Source organism: Mirounga angustirostris, unplaced genomic scaffold (genome assembly GCF_029215605.1).
Source record: "Mirounga angustirostris isolate CCGP_5_RB_7025 unplaced genomic scaffold, mMirAng1.0.hap1 SCAF_3, whole genome shotgun sequence".
NCBI lineage: Eukaryota > Metazoa > Chordata > Mammalia > Carnivora > Phocidae > Mirounga > Mirounga angustirostris.
In genome coordinates this window covers 11,184,733-11,212,159 of record NW_026991711.1, presented here as the reverse complement: position 1 = coordinate 11,212,159, position 27,427 = coordinate 11,184,733, and the positions used below count along the sequence as shown (strand labels likewise).

General features: G+C 39.6%; 1 protein-coding gene across 3 annotated transcripts in view; it reads left to right on the top strand.

The window, feature by feature from the left end:
* PCCA (propionyl-CoA carboxylase subunit alpha) overlaps positions 1-27,427 on the top strand; it is a 403,499-nt gene that overhangs the window by 99,223 nt on the left and 276,849 nt on the right. For all 3 annotated transcript variants that reach the window (XM_045869658.2, XM_045869657.2, XM_064585924.1), the window contains one exon: positions 8,230-8,361. In XM_045869658.2, the coding sequence (XP_045725614.1) occupies positions 8,230-8,361 (132 nt within the window). The remainder of the gene's footprint in view (positions 1-8,229; positions 8,362-27,427) is intronic.

Here is a 27,427-nt window from a genome sequence, read left to right as displayed (position 1 = left end):
TATTCATAACCACTACTTGACTTTTATAATAATCCTTTTCTTGCATTTTAAAATAATTTTATTGTCCAAATGTGCATCCCTAGAAACTATGGTTTGTCTGGTCTATTTATTTTGAACTTTGCCTTTTAAATTTCTCTTAATCCACAGGTTTTCTTTTCAGACTTCTCTCTTCCTTACACTTCTGTTAAAGAACCTTGGGATATTGACTTGTAGAATTTCTGTCCATCTTGACTTAGTTGATCGGGTGCTCATGGTACAAGTCAGGGTTTTCCTCCATTCTTGGCATTTTCTGCAAATTGGATTCCGACACGTGGATTCAGAGATGGGATCAGATTCAGGTTCGGATGCCTTTGGTCAAGACTGTAGGAGGCACATAGTGTCTTTTTTTTTTTTTTTTTTAAGATTTTATTTATTTATTCATGAGAGACAGAGAGAGAGACAGAGGCAGAGGGAGAAGCAGGCTCCCCATGGAGCAGGGAGCCCGATGCGGGACTCGATCCCAGGACCCTGGGATCATGACCTGAGCCGAAGGCAGACGTTTAACCGACTGAGCCACCCAGGCGTCCCTGAGGCACATAGTGTCTTGTTAGCACTTGTTACAATGTGAGCAGCCTTTGATGCTTTCTGTCTCTATCTAGTATTTCACGGGATTGCAAAATGGTGGTATTTTAACTCTGATATCTTTTTCTCCACTCTAAGGGAGAGGAATTTTTTAAAGAATTTCTTTGGAGGGGCGCCTGGGTGGCTCATCATTTAGTGTCTGCCTTCCCTTCGGGTCATGATCCCAGGGTCCTGGGATCGAGCCCTGCGTCTGGCTCCCAGGGAGCCTACTTCTCCCTCTCCTGCTCCCCCTGCTTGTGTTCCCTCTCTTTAAATCTTTAAAATCTTAATTAAAAAAAAAAAGATTTTATTTATTTGACAGAGAGAGACACAGTGAGAGAGGGAACACAAGCAGGGGGAGTGGGAGAGGGAGAAGCAGGCTCCCCGCAGAGCAGGGAGCCCGATGTGGGGCTCGATCCCAGGACCCTGAGATCATGACCTGAGCCGAAGGCACATGCTTAACAGCTGAGCTACCCAGGTGCCCCCATAGTGATACTTTTAATTAAAATTCAAGATAACCTCTTCTTTGTTACTCTTGTATCTTCGTTTTCATATTTAGAGTTCTGACTCTCCGGGACAGGGGAGAGGATAAAATTAGAATACTTGATGATTCCTTGTCTAGTCAGTAGTATGTGTACACACACACACACACACACACACAGCAATCTGAGGATGACAGTATCAGTACCAATATGATCATTGAAGACTTTAAAGAAATTTTACATATCATCTTGCTGTTCTTCCCTCACTTTAAAAATAGTTGTACTGGGGCGCCTGGGTGGCTCAGTCGTTAAGCATCTGCCTTCGGCTCAGGTCATGATCCCAGGGTCCTGGGATCGAGCCCCACATCGGGCTCCCTGCTCTGCGGGGAGCCTGCTTCTCCCTCTCCCACTCCCCCTGCTTGTGTTCCCTCTCTCGCTGTGTCTCTGTCAAATAAATAAATAAATAAAAATAGTTGTACTGTACCTGTGTTGTCAGAAAATACAGCTAGTATGGGGCACCTGGGTGGCTCAGTCGATTAAGCATAGGACTCTTGATCTTTGGCTCTGGTCATGATCTCAGGGTTGTGAGATCAAGCCCTGTGTTGGGCTCTGTGCTGGGCATAGAGCCTGCTTAAGATTCTCTGTCTCCCTCTCCTTTTGCCTGTCTCCCCTCTCTAAAACAAAAATAAAAAATAAAAAAGGAAAAATAAAAAGAAAATATAGCTGATATAAAGTATACTCTCTCCTTAGCCTTCATTTGGTTTTAGTCCTGCAAGTAACCACAGGCCCTTTATGTTGACCTCTTTTTAGTCATTTTGTTTTTCTGAAGCCCATTCTCTAGAAAGGAGTGGGCAAACCTTTTTGTAAAGGGCCGGATAGCAAGTATTTTTGGCTTTGCAAAACAATCTGTTGCAGTTACTCAGTATTTTTTTTTTTTTTTTTTTTAAGATTTTATTTTTTGGCAGAGAGAGACAGTAAGAGAGGGAACAGAAGCAGGGGGAGTGGGAGAGGGAGAAGCAGGCTTCCCGCCGAGCAGGGATCCCAATGCGGGGCTCCATCCCAGGACCCTAGGATCAGCGCTCAACCTGTTGAGCCACCCAGCTGCCCCAGGATACAGTGTTCTTAAATTTTTCCCCCCAGGGTGCCTGGGTGGCTCAGTTGGTTGAGCGACTGCCTTCGGCTCAGGTCATGATCCTGGAGTCCCGGGATCGAGTCCCACATCGGGCTCCCTGCTCAGCGGGGAGTCTGCTTCTCCCTCTGACCCTCCTCCCTCTCATGCTCTCTGTCTCTCATTCTCTCTCTCGCAAATAAATAAAAATCTTAAAAAAAAAAAAATTTCCCCCCCAAAACTTTGTTTCCCCCCACAAACCATTTACATATACATAGATATATTATTTTTAAGCAGTCTACACCCAACATGGGGCTCAAACTCCCAAGTCTGTGATCAAGAGTTGCATGCTCCACCGACTAAGCCAGCTAGGTGCTCCTGCCAAAATCCATTTAGATTGCGGACTGTACAGAAACAGGTAGCAGGCCAGATTAGGCTCACAGCCTTGTAGTTTGCAAACTACAGGTTTATTCAGTTCCTCAGAAAGAGGCCCTGAGTTCTTGTTTGTTTCATTTTCTCTGCATTTTTTCTTGGACGTCAGTTTTGTTGGATTTAAAATCTTTGGCTCGTACTTTTTCTTGACTATATTATTCCATTTTCTTTTGGCATGGATTACTGTTGTCCAAGTCCAGTGATAATTTAAACTTCTCTTTTGTATAAGTCACATATTCTTTTTTTTTTTTTCTTGTATTTTTTGCTTTTCTTGTAAGCAGTATTGCTAGAATGTATCATGGTCATTCTAGATGGAATTTCTCAGTTTTGCTGTAGTATGTCTTTTTGCTATCTATTTCCAATTTTAAAACCGTTTTCTTGAAATACAGTTGTGGTATTTTTTTTCTTTGCTTTAGTTTTCTTTTTCTTTTTTAAGATTTTTTATTTCTTTATTTGACAGAGACACAGCGAGAGAGGGAACACAAGCAGGGGGAGTGGGAGAGGGAGAAGCAGGCTCCCCGCAGAGCAGGGAGCCCGACGCGGGACTCGATCCCAGGACCCTGGGATCATGACCTGAGCTGAAGGCAGTTGCTTAACCAACTGAGCCACCCAGGCGCCCTGCTTTAGTTTTCTTGAAAGACTCCTCTTATCCATATGTTGGATGCTCTTTTTCTTCAGTTTCTCATTTTCTCTTGTATCTTTTAAAAATAATTTCATTGTTTTGATATTTAAATTCAGAAAAGTTTCTTCCTTTCACTTTCTATTTTCTGTAAGGCATTATCTGTTTTCTTTATTCACTCTTGAGTTCCCTCTGGGGTAGTCTTCATTTCTAGAATGATATTTCTTTTTAATTTCTGATTTTATCTTGAGGCATGTCATCTCATTTCTGAACATTTCTAATTCTGATTTATGTTGTTTCATGTTTTCTATAACTTGAGAAAAATGTTTTTCAGCTTGTTTTGAAATAGTAGGTAACAGTTTTGATCTGTTACATGTTGATATGTTTTTCTCTTGTGTTTTTTTTTTTTTCCCCTTTCATGGATGTTATTCTAGTATTTATTTTAGTTTCCTTGTAGAAACATTGTATGGGATTTTATCTTGATCCTTTTTTGCTTAATTTTATCTGTAAAGTTAGTTTTCTTCTATATTGCTTTTTTAAAGAACTGTGTATTGTTTTTGAAATGAGTGATACATGTCTAAGAAGTTAAAGTACTTGAATAGAGATAGCAGCAAAAGATTTTTTTCTGAAGTCTTGAAAAGATGAATTAACCTTGTAATCTCCCTATTATTCTTTTTGATGTCCATACTGTTAACACCATATTTAGGGCATAGCTTTTCTATCTGCTACTATGTGCTTTTGACATAGTCATAATAATTTTTGAAAGCTTTCTCACTGGCTCACTTTTTTAACTCATGTGTTAAGTTCCCCACACCAATCCTGAACAGACCTTTTCTACCAGAAACTCTTTTTCCTTTTAGCAAGGAATATATTAAAATCTAGAATCTAAGTCCTTTGGGCAATTCAGCAATTTTTTCATGGCTATGTCTCTTGCCTGACCCTGGTTTTACAGTTATCCAAGTATCTTGGTGAGCCTAAAGTGTATGCATTTAAAAGAAATCTGAATTCATAGTGTAGCAGTTTACTACTTATATTTCTGAGAATGAATTGTGTATCATACATTTTTTTTTTAATTTTAGAGATTTTATTTATTTAACAGAGAGAGACACAGCGAGAGAAGGAACACAAGCAGGGGGAGTGGGAGAGGGAGAAGCAGGCTTCCTGCGGAGCAGAGAGCCCGATGTGGGGCTGGATCCCAGGACCCTGGGATCATGACCTGAGCTGAAGGCAGATGCTTAACGACTGAGCCACCCAGGCGCCCCGAGTATCATACATTTTTTATAAATAATGATTTCTTTTTTTTTTTTAAGATTTTATTTATTTATTTGGCAGAGAGAGGCACAGCGAGAGAGGGAACACAAGCAGGGGGAGTGAGAGAGGGAGAAGCAGGCTTCCCGCTGAACAGGGAGCCTGATGTGGGACTCGATCCCAGGACCCTGGGATCATGACCTGAGCCGAAAGCAGACGCTTAACGACTGAGCCACCCAGGCGCCCTAAATAATGATTATTTCTGTCCTTCATTTACAACATAAAGCCTGTTGTAAGTTAAATCTCATTATTCCCCTAAAATGCTGTTAAAAATGAATCCTTTTTTTCTTTCTTCTATCAAAATTTGACCAGAATCATAAAATCACAGAATTTAGAAAATGAAAGGAATCGTAGAGCAGTGATTTTGGCTTTTTGTAATTTCTTTCCTATGTATTATTATTAAAGTGTTTTCCAGTGCTGTTTAAAAAAAGCCCACTTTTTAAAGATTTATTTATTTTAGAGGGAGAGCATGCACTAGCGGGGGTGGGGAGAAGGACAGAGGGAGAGAGAGAATCTCAGGCTGACTCCCTACTGAGCGTAGAGACTGATGCGGGACACGACCTCATGACCCTGAGGTCACCAGTGGAACCAAAGTTAAGAGTTGGATGCCCAACTGACTGAGCCATCCAGGCCCATGACTGTAAGACATTTACCTGCCTTCAGGTATTATATTTATCATTCATGGTAAATTTACAAGGACCTTATAAAGCATATATTTAGAAGTGCATTTTATTGCTATGGAATGTCAAAAAGACTTACTGGTGATTAAGGGAGACAGAGAATTGGATGGATGACAAAAGATCCAGGGTGAACAAAAGATTATCAAAAGGGACTTACTAGTGATAAATTCTGGCCTTAACTTCTAAATCACACAGATGACTTTGGTCAAAATCTCAGAACTTTTAAAACATGCTCCATCACTTTGCAGTTGCCATACTGTCTTACCCTGACCTCACCCTTGCTCTTTTGGCCAAAGAATTAGGGGAGTTAGGAACTAGGACGCTGCGTTCTCATTTTGCTTTAATGACATTTAAGGGCTAGCCCAGGGAATACTACCAAAACATCTAAAGAAAGAGGAAATGAGTTCATTGAAACATCTGTCTGAGTAGTTACCCAGCTTACTATTGGCTATTTTTCTTTTCTGTTGGATGGGACAAAAGAATAGTCATTAAATACTTGATGTGAGCTTTTTTTCTTGGTATTTTGCATTTTGAGGTAAGTAATTTGTCTCAAATCAGAATGCATGAGAAAAATCTAGTTAACTAATCAGAGGTTCCTAGTTGTTGGGCTCCTGTTAATCAGAAGTTTTACTGTATAATCATAATGTATTTTGGATGTTCTCATTTATGTTATTTCTTCAGCTGTTTGGGTATTCTGATTACTTGATTAAGTCTGTCTAGCATAGTGGTATTTAAAACCGCATTTATAATAAGAATTCCTCCATCTTAGCAAGTAAAAGGGAAATATGGGAAACCAATTGATAGTTGAAACATGATTGTTTCCTCTTGACTTGGCTTGGCATTTAGTGGGTGGCAGGTTTGTAATGAAGAGAAATGAATATGATAATTGCTGTGATCCAAAATGACTGGAGACGTGGAGTATGCGAAGATGTAAGCCTATGACCACTTTGCCGTCTTACAGAGCAGCTCCACTTTTCATGTGTTTACATCTTGGGGGTTTCACAAAAGATTCTTTTTTTAAAATTAAGAACATAAGGTTCTCTTAAATACAGACATTTGATGGGGAGGTACTTTATGGGCCTCTGTTTTTGCTGAAGAGGTTTCTCATCTTGCATTATGCCATTTATAACTGGTAATTGTAAGTATTTGGGTTCCTATAATTTTGAGGTCCTATGGACCTAACTGTCTTACTTTTCTAGTGTTCTCTTTTTATCAGGACTTCTGGTTAAGAGATAAGAACTCACAGTTGTGGCACTCAGCTTGGTGTTTTACATTATTATTTTATTTAATACTCAGTCAAACTTGCAAGGTGGTTATTATTCCCACTGTCACACAAAGAAAAGGAGACTTTATTAGTTCAGAATCTAAAATTTCCCTTTTCTTCTGTGTTGGTTTTGGGCACAAGAGAAAGTATACATCCTGAGTTTAAAGGCATTGGCTTTTCTATACATTTTATCTGAGTGATTTCATCTACAACTTTTAATGTTCTCTTGTATTTAATGCCTTTGAAAATCCATATCTCAGCCTGGACTCCTCTTAGAACCTCTAGACCTCTCTGTCAGCTTCCTGTACGCTGTCATAGCCATCTCACCCCCCCTGTTATTTATCTCCTATACATTGCTTTTGTTGATTCCCTGTTCTCCTTCCACCTTCTGCTCTGGATGGGTTTAATCCTCTTGGCTCATAATGGCTGAGAGACCAATCCAACAACACACTGCAGTAGCTACTCTGGATAATATGCTTGGAAGGAGAATGAAGCTCCTCTCCCAAGCCCAGAGTCCTTTCAGGCACCAGGGCTAATAGATAGAATATGAGGCATAAAATACATGATTTATTCTTTATATCAACCTGACCAAAGGTCATGGGGAATCAACAGTTCAGGGCCTAAGATGGTGCCCAGCATCCATTCTGGTTTTCCTTTTTTCATATTTAACCTCCATTCTTTGCCTAGTAACCTCATCCTTCACTTCAGCAATCCTCACCTTTACTTCTCTAGACCATGCTCCATAGTGGCACTGACTACATCATATTTTGCTCTCTCCCAGATTAGTTCGTTGGCAAAATTCATTAACATTTTGTTCATTATAATACTGTAAACACAGAGGGGTGGATCCATGGCTGGGGAACTAAATGTGATTGATACCGAAGAGTTTTTGTTGAAACTATAACTCTACCTGGTCAATTCCCACTATATTCTCGATTCATTTCTTGTAGTCACAAGGATGTAAACATTCTGTACTTTTCTTTGTCTATTTCCCTGAGGTTTAGTGATCACATTCCCTTGAATTAGGGGATATCCTGTGGTTTTCATCCATATCCCCTACATTTAGCTCAAAGCCTGGCACAGATTTGGTATTTAATGAAAAAGGACATTTGTGTTGAACCTAGGCAGTGTGCTGTAGGGTATGGAGAATGCAGAGATTTATAAGGTGTTTTAAAGGTGAACCTACTGTTTAGGTTAGGTGGCAGGATATTATATATAAATACAACACCACAGAAATGGCTTTCCCAAAGAATACTGTTAATATCAAGCAGGAATTCTTCATTTGTTATTTTTCTTTGGCCCGACTTTGTTTCCTGTATCTTTGTGCACTTGTAGTATATACAACACTGTATATTTTATTTTTTTAATTTTTTTTAATTTTTTTTTAAGATTTTATTTATTTATTTGAGAGAGAGAGAATGAGAGAGAGCATGAGAGAGAGGAGGGTCAGAGGGAGAAGCAGACTCCCCGCCGAGCAGGGAGTCCGATGCGGAACTCGATCCCGGGACTCCAGGATCATGACCTGAGCCGAAGGCAGTTGCTTAACCAACTGAGCCACCCAGGCGCCCCCAACACTGTATATTTTAATGTATTGGTTCAAATCCTTTGCTTTTAAGTTGTTTTTGGTATGTAAGTAATTAGTAAATATACATACGGGTTTTTCTTTTTATAAAGTTGTGACTGTATCAAGCACCATATTGTTTTTGTTACAGATTTCTACTTGTGTTTCTCCACAGGCAGCAGAAGATGTCGTTTTCATTGGACCTGACACACATGCTATTCAAGCCATGGGTGACAAGATTGAAAGCAAATTATTAGCTAAGAAAGCAAAGGTTAACACAATCCCTGGCTTTGATGGAGTAGTCAAGGTGAGAAACTATATACGTGTAATATACGTGTCCTTAAGTCAAACATTTTGTGAAAAGCATAAGAGAAAATGCAATTACTGCTAAATGCAATAATATAAATGCAAAATAAAATGCATGGTAAAATGCAAAAATATGCATGTGGAGGTTAAAATAAGTCAGTGTTGTTTACACTGGATTATTCTATTTTTTTTAAAGATTTTATTTTTAATCTCTGCACCCAACATGGGGCTCGAACTTACACCCCCAAGATCAGGAGTCGCCTACTCTACCGACTGAGCCAGCCAACTGCCCCTGGATTATTTTAAATGGTATAAGTTAAAGGGAGCAAGAAGCCACTTAAGCATTGTATTTCATGATCAATTTTTTTTAATTGAACTGTCATTGACACGTAATGTCTCATTAGTTTCAGGTGAACAACATAGTGATTTCACAACTCTATACATTATGCTTTGCTCACCACAAGTGTAGCTACCATCTGTCATCATACAACCCTATTACAGTACCATTGACTATATTCCCTGTACTGTACCTTTTATCTCTGTGACTAATTCTGTAAGTGGAAGCCTGTATTTCCCCAACCCCTTCAACCACTTACCCATCCCCCTACTCCCTTCCCTTTTGGACACTGTCAGTTTGTTCTTTGTGTTTATGGGTATGAGATTCTGCCTTTTTTTCCCTAAGATGTATTTATTAGAGAGAGAGAGAGAGAGAGAGAGAGAGAGAGAGTGCACACAGGTGGGGCGGGGGCAGAGGGAGAGGGAGAAACAGGCTCCCAGCTCAGCAGGGAGCCCGACGTGGGGCTGGATCCCAGGGTCCTGGGGTCATGACCTGAATGAACTGAAGGCAGGAGTTTAACCAACTGAGCCCCCCAGGCGCCCTGAGATTCTGCTTTTTGTTTATTTGTTTTTCAGATTTCACATATAAATGAAATCATATGCTATTTGTCTTTCTCTGACTTATTTCACTTAGTATAATACCCTCTGGATCTATCCATGTTGTCGAAAATGGCAAGATCTTGGTCTTTCTTAAGGCCAAGTAATAATCTGTGTGTGTGTGTGTGTGTGTGTGTGTGTGTGTGTGTCCCCTCTTCTTTATCCATTCATCTGTCGGTGAACACTTGGGCTACTTCCATATCTTGGCTATTGTAAAGAATGCTGCAGTAAACATAGGGGTACATATATTTGAATTCATGTTTTTGTTTTCTTTGGGTAAGTACCCAGTAATAGAATAACTGTATCATATAGTATTTCTATTTTTAATATTTAAAGGAACTTGTGGGACGCCTGGGTGGCTCAGTCGGTTAAGTGCCTGCCTTCAGCTCAGGTTATGATCCCAGGGTCCTGGGATTGAGTGCCATGTTGTTGGGCTCCCTGCTTAGCGGGGAGTCTGGTTCTCCCTCTCCTTGTGCCCCTTCCCCTGCTCGTGCACTCTCTGTTGCGTGCGCTCTCTCTCTCAAATAAATAAATCTTAAAAAAAAAAAAAAAAAAGAACTTCCATATTGTTTTCCTCAGTGGCTGCACCAATTTGCATTCCCACCAACAATGCGTGAGGGTTCTTTTTCCTCCACATCCTCACCAACACCTTTTATTTCTTGTCTTTCAGTTCTAGCCATTCTGACAGGTGTAAAGTGATGATTTCATTGTGGTTTTGATTTGCATGTCCCTGATAATTAGTGATGTTGAGCATCTTTTGATGTGTCTGTTGGCCATTTGTATTGTCTTTTTTGGAAAAGTGTCTATTCAGGTTTTCTGCCCCATTTTTAATCAGGTTATTTGTATTTTGGTATTGAGTTGTGTGAGTTCTTTATATATTTTGGATTTTAAACCCTTATTGGATATGTCATTTCAAATATCTTCTCCCGTTCAGTCATGATTAGTACTGACTCATACTTTCATAGGAAAAAACTTGGTGATTTAAAAATGTTCTCTTAGCTCTCTGGATTTCATTGAATGATGGTATGTATTTAACGTTGGAAACATTTTAATGTTCTATGTTTAACTTTGTGTTGAGCTTCTGTCCATATGCATAAAACATAAATTATAAATGTGTTTCTGGTGGAAAGTGGTATAGTCCCTATGTAGACTTTAACTTTGTGATTTGAGTTAGTCTGCAAAAACTTTTCAGTGTTAATTATTGTTAGCTTTTGGGCTGGGCAGTTGTTTATTGTGCAGGAAACTTTCATGTGTTATAGGACAATTAGCAAGCTTGGCCCTTATTAATATCCTCCATTTCTTGCCCATGTTTACCTTAATCTGTATTCATCCACTTTTTTCCCCTTCTGTCCTGTTACAAGGAAGAGGTGTTCCCATCCTCAGTAAAGCCAGTTCTTCTTGTTAGGTTCCAGATGTACCCCTTATAGCCTTCACGGGCTACAGTCTTTACGGATTATCTTTTCTCTCTTCCATGTCTTAAAACTTGTCTTTCAGCTCTTTTCCATTACCCTTGCTCTTAAAAATTCTCAGTCAACAAATGTGCTAATCCCTGGGCTAAGTGGGAAGCATGTGGTGGTGATAAACAAGATGCCCATGATCCCTCACCACATGGTGCATCCAGTTTAGTGGAAAGAAATGTGGTCACCTAGAGCACACTCACCCCTTGTCACTTTATAGCTGTCACCTTAGTCTCCCCTTTCATAGCCACAGGTCTTAGAAGAATTATCCTTCCTTGCTTTCATTTCTGCACTGTTCACTTAATCATTAATCTACCATCGGCTGGCTTCTTTCCTCATGCTTATGGAAATTTCTCCTGCAGTGGCTACCAGCAACCTCTCCTTCTCAGTAAATTCAGTATATAATTTGTAATCCTGGTCTTTATCTCTTCAAAGCATTTGAGTCTCTTGGTCACTTTTTCCTTCTCTAAATATCTGCTTCTGGCACACTACTCAGTTCTAGTTTTGTTTTTGTATTTTTTGGCTTGTTTTAAATGCTCATTCTTAGTTTTCATGCTGATTGTTTTTCCTATCTTTGTTCTGTAAATGTGGTTTTATTTTGGATTCTGAGTAGGAAATGTTATTGTACACCCTCACCCTGGGGCAACCTTACTCTTAGGGCTCACATCTCCAATCTATATATATTTATCTGTGCTAGATCTCTGCATGTGTGCGTGCCTCTTAAATAGTTTCGCTTGATGCCTCTGAGGCACCTTGAAAGTAACAAGTTAAAAGCTAAGCTCATAATTTTCTCTTTGATTAGCAATTGGCAATTAACTCCATGCCCACCTGATTTGTAAAGTATTATTGGAACACAGCCATGCTCTTTTCTTTACAGATTGCTGATGGCTGCTTTTTTCCCTAGTGACTGAGTTGAGAAATGAGTTGAGAAATGAGACTGAGTTGACCATGTCACCCAGCAAACCTGAAGTATTTGTTACTGGTCCATTCAGAAAATGTTTGCTGACTCCTGCTGTAAGCTTCTCAACCTGATTCTTTCCTGCCTGAGAAAGTGGTGGTATTTTCCACACTGTTTCTCAAGCTAGAACCTTAGAGTCATTCTTGATAAATACTGCTACAGAGAATTCACCTATAGATGCTTTCTGATCCATTTACTTCTTTCTTTGCTCATGCTAACACCAAGTTCCAGCTTTCATCATCCAATCTGGATTACTTTGTCAACCTTCTAATTGGTTTCTTTGTAGCCATAAAGATTTATTTATTTATTTTAGAGAGCGAGAGCATAAGCAGAGAGAGGGGGAGAGAATCCCAGTCAGGCTCCCCACTAAACAGGGAGCCGGATGTGGGGCTCGATCCCCCAACACTGAGATCATAACCTGAGCTGAAACCAGGAGTCAGAGGCTTCACCAACTGACCCACCCAGGCGCCCCCCGCAATTAACTTTCAACACTGTAGCTTGAGTGACCTTTCAGAAATCCAAATTCAGTCCTGTGCCTGTGTTTGAAAACTCTTGAATGGCTACTAATTCAAATCCTTTAAATGGCTGGCCTTTGTTTTTCTCTTCAAACTGATAGTGTACCAGTTTATCCTTTACATTGTGTATGCCAGCCATATATGACATCTTTCAGATTCTTGCAACTTCTGTACTAAATTCTGTCATGCATGTTGATCCTGCTTCTGTATCCATTCCTTATTGTCTCCTCATTGTTTACATGTTGGTTTAAACATACATGCCTCACAGAGGCATAGGCCCTCTGCTGTATTTCCTCTTAGTACCCTGCACTTTGCGCATCACATTTTAAATCATTCATTCATTCATCTACTAAGTAAATATTTAAGTGCATACTATTTGTCCAATGTTGTTTGAAGTGCAATGAGTAAAGTAATGAACAACAATAATAAAAAAATACCTGCCCTCATGGAGCTTATACTATAGCAGAAGGAGACAGACAATAAACAAATAATAAAATATATAGTACATGCTGTGGTGAAACATGAGACAGGGAATGGGGGAAGGGAATATTGGGAGGGTGGTGACACAGGGCAAGTCATGTGGTTATCAGGAGGAAGAGCAAAGCATACTAGGCAGAAAGAATAACAAGTGTAGAGGTGTTGAGACTGAAATGTACTTGCTGTTCAACAGACAACCAGGAATCATGTGGCTTCTGTGATCAAAGGAGAGAAAAATCAGAGATGAGGTCATTGAAGGAAGATGTAATAGGGAGCTCAGATTTTATAGGCCTTTCTGCCCATTTTAATGATGGGTTAAGTGTGTACTTCCTGCACATGGTTGTAAACTCCCTGCTGGAAGGGACTGTATTCTTTTTGTTACTGCGTCACTTATACATGGTGCCTGGCACATAGTCAGTGCTCACTAAATACCTATTGGATGGATAATCTTCTAGGAGATAAGTTTTACACATATAACCATGGTAGACACATTATCTGTCATTTAGGACATATTTACTAGGCATACCAAAGAAAGGAAAGCATAATGAAAAACCAAGAGAAAAAGTAAAACAGACAATAGAAATAGATTGACATATGCTGTAGATACTGGAGTTGATGATAAGAACTGTAAATAAAGTATGATTGATACGTTAAAAATTTTTCTGAAGAAAGTGTGGAGAAAATAAGCATATAAAGAATTTCACTAGGGGCATCTGGGTGGCTCAGTGGGTTGAGTCACTGATTCTTGATTTTGGCTCAGGTCATGATGTCAGGGTCATGGGATTGAGTCCCACACTGGGCTCTGTGCTCAGTGTGGAGTCTGCTTGTCCCTCTCTCTCCCTCTGCTTCTTCCCCTGCTTGCGTGCTCTCTCTCTCTCTCTCTCTTTAAAATAAATAAATAAATAAAAATTTAAAGAATTTCACCATGGAATTTGAATCTCTAATAAAATTAAATGGAAATTATGTAATGGTAAATATATGGAAATAAGGACCTTAGATAGGTTTGTGTTTTTTTTAAAGATTTTATTTATTTGAGAGAGAGAATGAGAGAGAGAGAGAGCACACATGAGAGGGGGGAGGGTCAGAGGGAGAAGCAGACTCCCTGCTGAGCAGGGAGCCCGATGCGGGACTCGATCCCAGGACTCCAGGATCATGACCTCAGCCGAAGGCAGTCGCTTAACCAACTGAGCCACCCAGGCACCCAGGACCTTAGATAGGTTTAATAGTAAACTAAGTAGAATATAGGATCCATGTGTAGTGTAGATTAGTATTTCCTTCCTTTTGATGGCTGAATAATATTCCATAGTAGGAATATACCACTTTTTTTTTTTCTCCCCTTAAACCCATTCATTAGTTGATGGACGTCTGAGTTATTTCCATCTTTTGGTGATTGTGAATAATGCTGCTACAAACATTTGTGTGCAGGTGTTTGAGTATTTGTCTTGAGTTCTTTTGGGTATTTACCCAGGAATGGAATTGCAGGGTCATGATAATTCCATGTTTAACTTTTTGAGGAACTGTCAGGCATCCAGACCTTGGTGTAATCCTCTCTTCAGTTTGGGTAAAACCTTGTGACTTGCTTCTCTGTTAGAATATGGTAAAGGGTGATGCCATGTCACTACCTGAACTAGGTTATGTTAAAGGGCAAAGGTGATTGGCTATCATTGTATTAAGTTGCATTGTAGGGCAAAGTAATTGAGTGTTACTGCTGTGATATACTGCTTATATAATGTTTCATTATATAAGACTACATCTTAGGAAACTAGAGAACAGATTCTAATTTTTGACTTGATGACGTAAGCTGCCATGTTGAGGAAGTCCACATGACAATAAACTACAGGCAGCTTCTACGGATCTGAGTTAGGGCAATCTCTGTCTGAGAGCCAGCAAAAGGATAGGGTGCTTAGTCATACAGCCACAAGGAAATAAATTCTGTCAACCATCTGAATGAGCTTGGATTTGTCCCCAGTTGAGCCTCCAAATTAAAAGGCAGTATAGCTCACACCATGACTGCAGACTTGAAAGACTGAGCAGAGTATGACAAGTCTTTTCTTTAGTAGGCTTTCAACTGTTGGGTTTTAGTCCTTCTTTCCATTCTTGTTTTAGAGAGTTGTGTAAGTTCAGGTAGTGGTTTGGATGGGTTATTATGAACTGTGATCTATTTGGCCCCAGTGCTTCTGCCAGTATAATTTTACTTTTTTTCAAAAAGAAGTCTGGCCTTCTTGAGATCTTCAGTGTGGGCTTGATTTTAGTCACAAAGGTAGTAATGAGTCAGAGTCCAAATTAATTGTCTTGATGATGAATAGCAGAGTCCTCAGGAGTTCACACACGGGGTCATTAGGAGAGCATATGATCTGGAAATTCTGTTTGTCCTAAATATTCTTTCTCATGAAGTCAGTGGGTGTAGTGTCTTGTAGGGAGAAGATGACCTAAGCTGAAATCAGGAGTCAGATGCTTAACCGACTGGGCCACCAAGGTGCCCCTCGAGTGATTGCTTTGATTTCTGGAGTGGGAACATCTAGTTTTATCTGTAAGACCACCAATTTATTCTGCATCTTATTCTGCTTTTGTTTTGGGGCTCTTTCAAAATTTATAGTATGGAATTAAAGATCTGTCTGTGTGACTATTTCCATCCAGTTTTTACTTGTTTATAAAATTTTCTGTTTCTGGCTTAAGGCTACTCAAAAAAAGTGAGGAGGGAGCTGGGTCACAACTGCTTCGGTGTCTACTCCTGAATGCCTAAAGGTACTGAAGAGTCTGTTTCTGAGGTGCCCAACAGATGGATCATTTCTTTGCTAGCTCAACTAGATTAGAGTCCAACCTAGTTTCATAGGAAAGATTTTGATAGTAGCTTCCCAAGGACCTTTTCCATTATTTCCAGTTTTTCTAAACTTCTCTGGTTTCCTGTGCAGTTAGGAGTCTGAATCACTCTCAGGTCTTCCTATTTTGCTCTTGTATCCAGTATTTTTTTTTTTTTTAATCTCAGGTTTTTTTTTTTTTTTTAATTAAAAACTTTTTTAAAGATTTTATTTATTTATTTGACAGAGAGCTAGAGAGAGAGTGCACAAGCAGGGGAAGTGGCAGAGGGAGAAGCAGGCTGAGCAGGGGGCCCAGCGTGGGGCTTGATCCCAGGATCCTGAGATCATGACCTGAGCTGAAGGCAGACGCTTAACCTACTGAGCCACCCGGCGCCCCTTTTATCTCAGGTTCTTATTAGCGCTGTGAACCAGTTCATGTAAATCTGGGGACTACTAGATTATTTATACATTCCTCAATTTCTCTGTAAATTTCTGTCCAATCTGTATAAGCTTTGGAAAGCCTTTGGTAATGCTTCTTAGTTCAGAATGAGACCAAAGTTTTAATTTAGCCCTCAAGCTGGCCCTATTCTGACAGTAGCTTAATTTTAAAAGGTAATGTTGCTTTGAGGGTTTCTGGCCAGTTAGAAGAAAGAGGGAACAGGTCAGTGGAAGAAAGAGCAGGGCAGGAGCAAATGGAGGAAAACAGGATGGAGGAAAAGAAATAGCAGGATAAAGACCATCAGGTTTGACAGAGTTTTAAATTTTTCACATTTTTCATTTGGCTTTTCCTATGCCTTTCCTCCTCCCTATGAACTTTGTCTTTCCTGTGAATTTCATAAGGAAACAAATTTGGGGGATGCCTGGGTGACGCAGTCGGTTAAGCGTCTGCCTTCTGCTCAGGTCATTATCCCAGGGTCCTGGGATCGAGCCCCACATCAGGCTTCTTGCTCTGTGGGAAACCTGCTTCTCCCTCTGCCTGCTGCTCCTCCTGCTTGTACTCTCTCTCTGGCAAATTAAAAAAAAAAAAACAAATAAATTTGGAATCTGAGTTTCTTTTGGAAGCTTCCTCATTGTAATGAAAAAAAATTACAGAACATTAGGTGTTTGAGATTTTTACCTCCACCCACCCCAACAGGTGACTCTCAAATGAACCATTCATAATCAAAAGCTTGCAAAAGAGTCTATTATAATTTTTAATTATCCTAGGTGAGATTATGCCTTTTAGAAACATAAGAACATCAATTTGATTTCTGGATTTAGTACCTTTAAGGAGAAGTTGGCTTCAGAGAGAGCATAGACTTGGCCTGAGATGAACCCATGAGAATCTTGTAATAACATATCAAATATATTGTTTGTTTACCTCATGTCTTGGGCCCCCAACCTTAATGGTTGGCCATCTCTAATTGTAGACCTGACAATATGCAGTGCCTTGGTGGTTTAAATTTGGAGGGGAGATCTCTCCCAGACTCAGACTCCCATGGACAAAATAAGTCAAGACAGAAAATTCTCAAGTTTTGTCTGTCTGCTTTTACAGATTTTATTTATTTATTTATTTGAGAGAGAGTGAGTGAGAGCGAGGGAGCACTAGTGGAAGGAGGGGCAGAGAGAGAGGCAGACTCCCCGCTGAGAAGAAGCCCCATGTGGAGCTTGATCCCAGATCTCTGGGATCATGACCTGAGCCAAAGGCAGACGCTTAACTGACTGAGCACCCAGGTGCCCCGCAAGGTTTTGATACAGGTTTCAAAGGAAATTTTATCCTGTTTAGATACCAGTGTGATGAAATCTTCCAAATACATTGGCTTCTAGAGCTAGCATGATGGTGAACTTCTAGGTCCTATACTTGTCTTCTTCCATGTAAACTTTGTCTATGGACTTAGAAAATGTTGAGGATAATGTTGAGGATATTTTATTTCAAATAGGGAAGTCTTCCTTCAATAATAAACATTTTCAAATCTAATCATTCCTCATTCCTAAGTTTCCTAAAAAGGAAATTGGAGCTCTCCCCAAAGTGAGATTTTTCTCACCCCTGTGGTTGGGGACATCCCTGGGTGGGGGCTCAGTGGGCATCAGAGGAGCTCTGCAGGTTTTGAATCTAGGGTCTTTAACAGAACTTAGTGGAACCTTCCAGATTGCTCAAAGTGATGGTTATCTTTAAATGTAGCAGGTATAGTAAAGTTGGTTTTGCTTCCTCAAAGAGGTCATCTTTTCAGGGAGCCTGTGTTTGACAGTCTGCATTTGAATTTGCAACTGCTGTTAATTTGTAAAATAGGGATAAGTTGCAAGTAGAAGAAAATCCACTTATCTTTTCAATTTTGTCTCTTTGTATGCTTTAGGTGATTTTTAAGACCCAGTCATACTCTCACATAATGGCAGGTTCTCATTATGGGTGTTAACTTTAACTATGGTATACAGTTCTCGACACCTATTGTCTGAATTAGTTAAGCCCCAATTGAACGTGCCGGTTACAGTTTTCAGATAAGCATTTAAAATTTTTAGGAATGCTGTTTCGTTTCGCTCATAAATTTTCATTCGGTTTTATTTCTAGTTTAATTTTAAGCGGAATTTGTGGCACACGTCAGGAGTGGGGCAGAGGGAGGAGTCACCACTGATGAATTCACTGCATTTGGCTGTGATACCTGTCAGCATTCCAACTTTGAGGGAAGTTCATTAACCTTCTCAGAGTTCCTATTGCCCTTTACATTTCAGAGCAGAGTGTGGTAATGTATTTGAATGAGGTTGGTAAATTTCACAGTAGAGGCTTAAAATAGTCATTGTTTTTGTCACCCAATTAGCCGGATTTTAAAAACTGTACTCTTGCTTTAGCAGAAAGAACCAAATAGTAGCAACAAAAACCAGCATGAAGGGAATCATTTAAAAAACCAAAATAACAAAAAAATTGACAAGCTGTGTCCTAGTAAGTACAAAGTATAAGACATCGGTATCATTTTCTCCTGCTAAACCAAGAATGCCTCTCCTGATGGTGCCTAAAAGGCTTTATGTTTTTGAAAAAGGATTCAGTTATGTTTACTATGCTGTTTTACAGTTACAAAAATGTGTACTAAAGTTTAGGAAGATTTGAAAGGATATTCAAACAGAGTCTTCTGCTTGACTTGGAGTAGTCTGGAAAACACAATCAGCTGGAACCCATTTCCTGAACCCAGGACTGTTGAAAGTTTTGCTTTACTTTACACAAGAATGCAGAACAGTTTGAGGATGCTTTTTGTGTACAGATAAGCTTTTACCCATAGTATATTGAAGCAGTGATTTCCCCCCCCCCCCCAAAACATTTGCTGATTTGTTCTAGAACCAGCTGAGGAAAGTAAATTCTTAAGTAGCTTCCCATGTGGATGAGTAGCAGGACTCTCATCCAGTGAGGATGGAATTCAGGGTGGGTACTAGGCTATATTGTAGCAAGTGAGAAAGGAGAGGTATGGTCTGAATCACTGTTGAAGTGAATTGGGTGTTTAGCATCAGGGATCACTATTTAAATATGCCTGTCCTTGTTAGAGTTTTTGCTTCCTTTTCCCGCCCTTCTTCCCTGCTCCCTGGCAACAAATAGTGCACAGATCCTCTGACCCAGTGGAGTGTCCTGGGGATGCAGTGCCTGTTTTGTTTGTTTTTTTTTTTGCAGTATTGCAGTGCCAGTATTAATTCTGTGTTATAAGGGTTCAGAGGATGAATGATGACCATAAGATACCCCATCCAAAGACAGGCAGGCAAGGAACAGACTTGGGACTCCGTGGTGGCAGGCTGCCCATGTTATCACAGATTGCCAAGCATACTGTGTGCCTTGTGTTGTTCTGGTGTATTTCAGCCCTAACTAATTCCATCTTCTTGATGACCCTATGAGAAGATACTGTTACTATCTCCATCTTAGAGTTGAGGAAACCAAATTCCAGGGAGGCACCCTGGGAGGTAACCGGCTCACTGTCCGAGAGAGCCAGTGTGGAGCCCATGTGTTCTGGCTCTAGCACCTATGTTCTTAGTCACGTTGGACTTTGATGCCTCCCAGGTTGGGGGCTGAAGAGTATTTAAACAAATAGGCTTGTAGAAAAGGCGCCCGATTTTTTTTTAGCTCCTTTTGACATTTTTATGATCTGTTTATTTGGTTATAGCAACATCGCCCATCCCTCCCATCATATTCTCTGTAAAACAGAATTTTTTTTACCGTTTTGCTCTTGGGTTAAATGATAAGAGCTCCTTTAAGGTAAGTTGTGCTGAAAAGAGATGGTTAGTGGTTCTGGTGCTGTTTTTGCTCTTTCTCCATTTCTGGAACTGCTGGAACTGTATGGTTTAATATTTACCTCATCAGTGTTCCCAAGTGCTCAGTAACTTCAGAACCAGAGTGTGGCTTCCTTCAAACTGGGACTATAGGCTGTGATTACAGAATGAACCACAGGGATTTGAATCAAAGCATATTGTTGGACCATTACTTTTTCCTGCTTCCTGATTTGAAACCAGAGGAATATGGTTGCTAATACTTGGTTTCATTTGATTTTGTACTTCTCAGTGTTTTCTCAGTTGTATTAACTTTTGATATGAAAACAGAAATATTCTAAGTACTTCATTTGAAAATTGTATAAGGGCATCAGTAGCATCAGATTTGTTTTATTCCTACTGTGAAAATTTTTATATTTGATTTTTCTTTGATTTTCAGGGGATCGTTGTCCCACCTGTTAGAAATTTTCTTTTAAAAAATTACAGAATATCATTGAACATTTCTTGAATAGAATCTGCTGTCTTAATCCCTGTAGTATTTTCATATATTGTGTCATATGTCATATAGTTAATAGATGAGGGGACTGTCTTAAGGATGTTCTAAGGGGGGCGGGGCGCCTGGGTGGCTCAGTTGGTTAAGCATCTGCCTTCAGCTCAAGTCATGATTCTGGAGTCCTGGGATTGAGCCCCGCTTGGGGCTCCCTGCTCAGAGGAGTCTGCTTCTCCCTCTCCCTCTGCTCTTTCCCCTGCTCGTGCGCGCGCGCTCGCTCGCTCTCTCCCTCTCTCGCTCAGTCTCTCAGATAAATAAATAAAATCTTAAAGTTCTAAGGGCTCCTGGCTAGCTTAGTAGAACATGTGACTCTTGATCTTGGGGATATGAGTTCAAGCCCTACATTTGGTGTAGAGATTACTTAAAAATAAAATCTTAAAAAACCCCCAGAAAGTTAGTTCTAAAGCTAAGAATAGGTAGAATCAATTCTGCTTTTTCTTCAAATATTGCCAAGTTGAATCTGTGAAGAAGTAATGATGTTTTGCTTACAAGAGATTTTTTTATATAAACAAAGAGTGAAGTATATTTGGTAAAATAGAGTTTAATAATTTTTAAAAATTTTATTGAATTTGAATATCTGTTGTTTTCTCTTACATTTTAATATAATGTAAACTTGTGGCCCTTCAATTTAAAAAGTTATTATCCTATCAAGTTTGATCTTTTAACTGAGCCACCTAGGTGCCCTTGATCTTTTAAACTAATGAAATACACATTTAAAATTACAGTTAAGGGGGTGCCTGGGTGGCTCAGTTGGTTGGGCGTCTGCCTTTGGCTCGGTTGTGATCCCAGGGTCCTGTGATAGAGCCCCACATTGGGCTCCCTGCTCAGCCGGGAGTCTGCTTCTCCCTCTGCCTCTCTCCCTGCTTGTGTTCTCTTGTTCTCTCTGAAATAAATAAGTAAAATCTTTTTTTATTTAAATAGAATTACAGTTAAGATAGTACCTTTTTTTTTTTTTTTTTTTTTTTTAAGAATAGGCTTAAAGGGCGCCTGGGTGGCTCAGTTGGTTAAGCGACTGCCTTCGGCTCAGATCATGATCCTGGAGTCCCGGGATCGAGTCCCGCATTGGGCTCCCTGCTCAGCAGAGAGTCTGCTTCTCCCTCTGACCCTCCCCCCTCTCATGTGCTCGCTCTCTCTCTCTCTCTCATTCTCTCTCTCAAATAAATGAATAAAATCTTAAAAAAAAAAAAAAAGAATAGGCTTAAAAAAAGTGGGTTCTGTGAAACCCACCCACGTTTCAAACATTTGAAGTTGCAGGCCGCAGTAAGAAAAGTGCTTGACTGAGGGTTAAAAGACAAGGAGGGTACATATTGGGCTTGGTTTTGCCCAGCAGCAGCGATATTTCATTGAGTGTGATTTGTGTTAAAGTGAAGCAAAACCCAGGCCTATCTGGTTCTTGGGCTCCTGCTCTGAACTACCATGTGGCACTTCCTTGCCACTTATCACTTAGACTTGTGAATTTGAACAAGCCACTACATCTCCTTGGATATAAGTTTATTCACTTCAAACACTGATGCTGTGGAGGTGAGCAGTTCTGTTGGCACTCAAGTAGATCATTTAGGCAACAGACTTGTTTCTGTGGAAGCTGATGGATAGTTGTTTATTTATTCAACAAATAATGTGTTGGTGTTTTGATTTGCTAAGCTCGGGGGGTTTCGTAGAGCACAGCAGACCTAGTCATTGCTGTCATGGAGATTAAGTGACAGGGGCTGTCATAATTGGAGGACAGAGTGTAATCTGGTCGCACAGCAGTGTGTGACCTCGTAGGCACCAGGGTAGGAGGGCTGCAGTGGCTTTCTGGAGGGAGTCCGGAAGCACATACCCCTGAGTCTAAAATAGTAGTTTTTCTCTCCTCTAGACCACTGCTTCCTGACTAAACTCCTCACACCCCTCTTGCCTTTCTCTAAACTCTTCATTTGTTTAGTGGTTCATTCAGTCTTTCATTCAGCAGCAGCTGTTTACCGAACGATGACTACATACCAGGCAGTTCTAGGAATTTAAAACCTACCACTGAACCAGTTAGAGAGTTTTGCTTTCATAGAACTTACATTTTAATGTGGTAGGGAGATGCAGAGGGTAGACAGTACTCAAAATAGTAAGTAAATTATGCACCCAAATTCTTCAAAATGCAGCCATAGTGAGGACTCTTCATTTTCTTGCTCTTAGGCTGAAGTGCAGCCCTGTTCCACACTCTGCTTGGCTCACTGTTCAGGCCCCAGCCCCCTGACTCTGTTCCACCACACTTTCATTTGTCAGGTCTCTTTCATAGTAGCTGCATCTGAGAAGTTTCCTGGAATTCTGTTTTTGAATTTGAGATTCCCTATTGTCACATGCCCTCTTCACCTTTTCTGCGTAACATGCATCTCGGTAATGGTTTCTTTGCTGCTGTATAATCATTTAAGGGCCTGCCTTTTCCACCACACTGTAAATTACATGAAGGCTGGGATGGTGCCTTTCTTGTCCCCTTCTGTCTTCAGGGCCTGGTATTGGCATATAGGCCGGGGAGCTAGAGACTGCCTGGTGGGCTTAGGGGTGGGAAGGAAAGTCAAGGTAGGGAGGAACTGGGGACGAGACTGGCGGTGCAGGCAGGATCAAGAACACCAAGTAAAGGAGTTCAAATTTGGTTCTCAGGCATTGTATGGCATGCAAAGTTTAAACAGGTTTTGGGAACACTGGTTTGTTTTGATAACATTTAATGTCCTAGAAATCATTGATTAGATAGTTTGAGTAACACCCTCAAGCATGGCGGATTTAATTTTTAAACTGTGAAAGTAATATGAAGTATGAAATTTTGATCTTAATGGTAAAAAAGTTAAACATGTACGTAAGTGTCTGCAGCAATAAGTCCAAGTTCCCTCTTTCCTAACTCTTAATCCTACTTTGAAGCAGTAACTCAAGCTGAGGTTTTTGTATATGTGCATGCATAAGCTTTTATGAGCATTCCTAGGTGTTTTTCTGTCTTAATGTAGATAAGGTCATACTACTTTTTAAAAAAGTATTTATTTATTTATTTTGGAGAGAGGGTGGGTAAGTGGGGAGAGGGAGGTGGGCAGAGAGAGAAAAACTCAGGCAGACTCCCTGCTGAACGGGGAGCCCGACGTGGGGCTCAGTCTCACACCCATGAGATCACAGCCAGAGCCAAAACCAAGAGTCGGACGCTCAACCAACTGAGCCACCCAGGCACCCCCACATATGACTCTTAAACAAAAAGACAACCCAATTTAAAAATGTACAAAGTGTTTGAATAGACATTTCTCTGAAATGGCCAATAAGCACATGAAAACCTGTTCATCACGATTAATCATAGGAAAATTCAATCAAAGCCTCAATGAGATACCACTTTAAACCACTGGGGTGGCTGCAGTAGAAGATTATCAGGTGCTGGCAAAGATTTGGAGAAACGAGAACCTTTATACACTGCTCATGAGAATGTAAAATAGTGCAGCCACTTTGGAAAACAGTTTGGCAGTTCTTCAAAAGGTTAAATATAATGTTACCATGTGACCCTGTGATCTCACTCCTGGTTATATATCCAAAATATATATGTCCACTCAAAAATTTGTACACAAATGTTCATAGGAGCATTTTTGATAGTAGCCAAAAAATTAAAAACAATCTAAATGTCCATCAGCTGATGAATGGATTAAAAAAAATGTGGTATATCCATACAAAGGAATAATATTTAGCAATCAGAGGGTAATACTGATACATATAAAAAAAGATAAGGTCATACTATATATATCATACTATATATATTCTCCTACAATTCGCTTTCCCCCAAAGTGCGCACTATATTTGAAGTATTCTTAGAGTGTAGGAGTTACCTTCCTAAACCCAGTCCTCATTCCCTGGCATAGAGCCAAGGCATTTGGAACTCTGTGCTGAGTCCCGAAAGGTCCTGCAGGAACAGGCCAGGCCTTCCACTGGACTTCATGCTGTCATTTTCTGCCACTTGCTTTTTGTCTTCAGTTTTCACCTCATGGACTCAGTTTCTAGAACATGGGAAATACCTTCTGAATTTGGGTTTTTGTTCATGTTGTTCTTTCTGTTTAGACTTCTTTCACCCTAATCTTCCCATGGCAGTGGTTGTTCTCTTCAGGCTTTAGTTTACATTTTTACTTTAGAAGGACCCTTTCATTTTTTTTCTTTATTTAAAAAAAGTATCAAGTAATCTCTGCCTCCAACGTGGGGATCAAACTCACAACCCCAAGATCAAGAGTCACATGTTGTACTGATGGAGCCAGCCAGGTGCCCCCAGAAGGACTCTTTCTTAGTAGTGTATTTACAACATGTTCTGTCTGTCTTCCTCTGTACCTTTTGTTTCCATGTAACATTTGTATCAATTCTCAATTGATTTGTTTGCTCTCTTTCCGTTTCCCTTACTAAAGGAGGCTGTAAGTTCCACGAGTGCAAGAACTATTTCATGTAGTATTATATATGGTCAACCTCATCTTTTTAAAGACTATGACATATTCCATTTCATGTATGTATCCTTTTGGTACCAGTTCCTTATTGAAGAAGGCCTTTAAAATTGTTTTTCTGATTTTCTTACCAAAGCACCAGCAACAAATTAAAAACTCTCTCTTTCATGTGCATGAAGTTGCTGGATTGAACGATTTAGGTCTTCAAACTTTTGATAGATACTAACAATTCTTAAAAAGCTGGTACCCTTTCATATGACATCAGTAGTGAGAGTCATGTCTGCTTACCTTCAGGCCTTCACTCCTGCCTGTTGGCAGACTTTGGCAGATCGACTGTGGTGTCTCATTGTTTTCGCTTGTATGCGTATAATTATGACTAAAGTTGAACATACTTCATACATTCTTTTGGATTTCTTTTTATGGAAACTTCTCATTTAATCTTTTGACCATTTTTCCTGATAATTGTTGATCTTTTTTCTTGTTGATTCAAGGCTTTTTATTAAAAAATGTTTTTCTGTCTGTAGTCTTATAGGAAAGTTATACTGTGTGATATATCATTGCCATTGAATTTGGAACTGTATGGGGCTTTTCATCTCTTTATATAGCCTGATAATAGCTAAATGTGCTAAAAGAACAGATTAGAGATGAGTGTATTTAATAGTTTCTTTTTGAAACTGGGAATAGTTTTTAAATGTCTAATATATAATATGTCCTGAATAAAATATCTTGGGATAAATGAGTGACAAATGTAAAATTACTTTTTAGTGAAATTTGTTTTTCATAGTAGGAAATATTTTTTTCTTAAGAGTTTCCAGATAAAAATATAGGTTGCCCAGTTAAACCTGAATCTTAGGTAAACAATGATTTTTTTTAAAAGTATGTCCCAAATATTGCAAGTATGTCCCAAATATTATATCATAGTAAGGAAACGTGACATATTGATTAGTTAAAAGACAAGATTGCTTTGTGGCAGTTTATAGAAGTGTGGGATTTGTGGCAGTCAAAAACATTTTTTAGAAGTTCCGCTTTGTGTAAATAGATCTCTGTATGTCCACACATAAATATGATTAATGAATTCTGTGAATTATCTTTTAACATTTGCGTCTTTGTCAGTTCTCTCAAGGTAACAGACTTTTGTGACAGCAGTTTATTTTCTCTCCCAGTATATTTTGCAAATACACTATTACACATTTGAAAGAAAAGACATGTTAAAAGTTTCCTTTTAGGCTCCTTATAATCCAGCCTCCATCAGCCAGTGCTCTTCCTGTATTTTGTTCGCGAGGCACTAATTGTCCGCATTTGGCAGGTTTAACACTTCCTGACAGAGAGGCTATTAAGGGGAGGTATTCTCCAATAACTGTCACTGGCTTGAACAAAGAACCTTCAAATTCAATGTGTGGAAACCACTAACATTCTTAAATGACCCTTTTCATGGATTTTTATCCCTTTAAGCTAAAATTTGGAGAATGTAGGGTCAGCGAAAACAGCAAGGTGTAATAAAGCAGTAAACCTTGATTTTTGGGAGAGTAGAGTGGGAGGTATAGATTTATCTCTGACTTGAAAACAATTGTTATTTGGAAAATCTCATTAGCAGATGTGACTGCTTGGAGTAAAAAAAAAAAAAGACTTAAAACTGATGTCGCTTTCAGGACCGCTTTGAACTTAACAAGCACCTATTTGTGGAGCAGACTGGCTAATGAAAGGAAATTAAATTTTTCTGACAACTTCCCCTGCCAACCTCCTTATTCAGGGGATGTTATTAGGTACTGAAGACTTTTTAAGGAAGATTTTTTTTTTATTAGACATAAATGAACCAGTTATAAACATCCCCCTCCCCTCCTTTTGGGGGAGGATTCTGACATGGTTACTCTACATTTTTAAATTACTAGCTTAAAAGCTTACAAAATACCAGGCTTCGCTTTAATATTTTAAAGCAGTTTTGCCAAAAAGTCAGGCATTCTCACTAGCTAATGGTTTCAAAACATTGTCATTTCTTGTGTAGTTTACATCTCTGAGTTGTAAAGAAAAGCCACATTTACTAGGGAGGCTTGGATTTAACACCTTTTCAGCTTTCTCCTTATTGTTCCATGGGGAAATGTATCCAGAGTGTCCTGTGCTCATGTGTTAGGTGAGAGTTAATGATCAATGAAATGGTTTAGATTCGAGGGAATGTTTTCTTCTGTCAGTTGCATTGGTTGATATTTAGCACTAATTAATCCTTATATCCATCAACTCTTACCTTGTACTTCTTTGAGAGGCATTAGCTTTCCTTGGCTTTTTCGAAGTTTACCCCCACAAGTTGGTTCATGGAATTTAAGGTTTTAAATTACATAACAAAATGTACCTAGTAAAGATAAAAATATGTACCTGAGAAAAGGATGAAAAGAAAAGGAAAAAGTAATGAAGACTACTAAAGGAATTTTTTGGGGGGGGGGGACAATTGGCAATTTCTGTAGATACTGCTGAAAATTTACTTTTTGTTTCTAGAAAATCGTGAGCCTCTCCCAAACAATAGAGAATCAACTCCCCCTGCTGACAGAATCCAGGAAAACATGACGTGTAAATATCAGAGGGACAGAAACAAGCTGGCTGTAGACAAGCTTTAATGATTTGATTTATGATTCAGTATTGATTGTAAACATCTAAATTCTGCTGTTAAATTCCAGCAACTGCACCAAATCATTTGGCAATTCTGGTAGTGCTTCCTGCCAGCTAATTTCAAACTGCTTTGAGTTTCTTAATA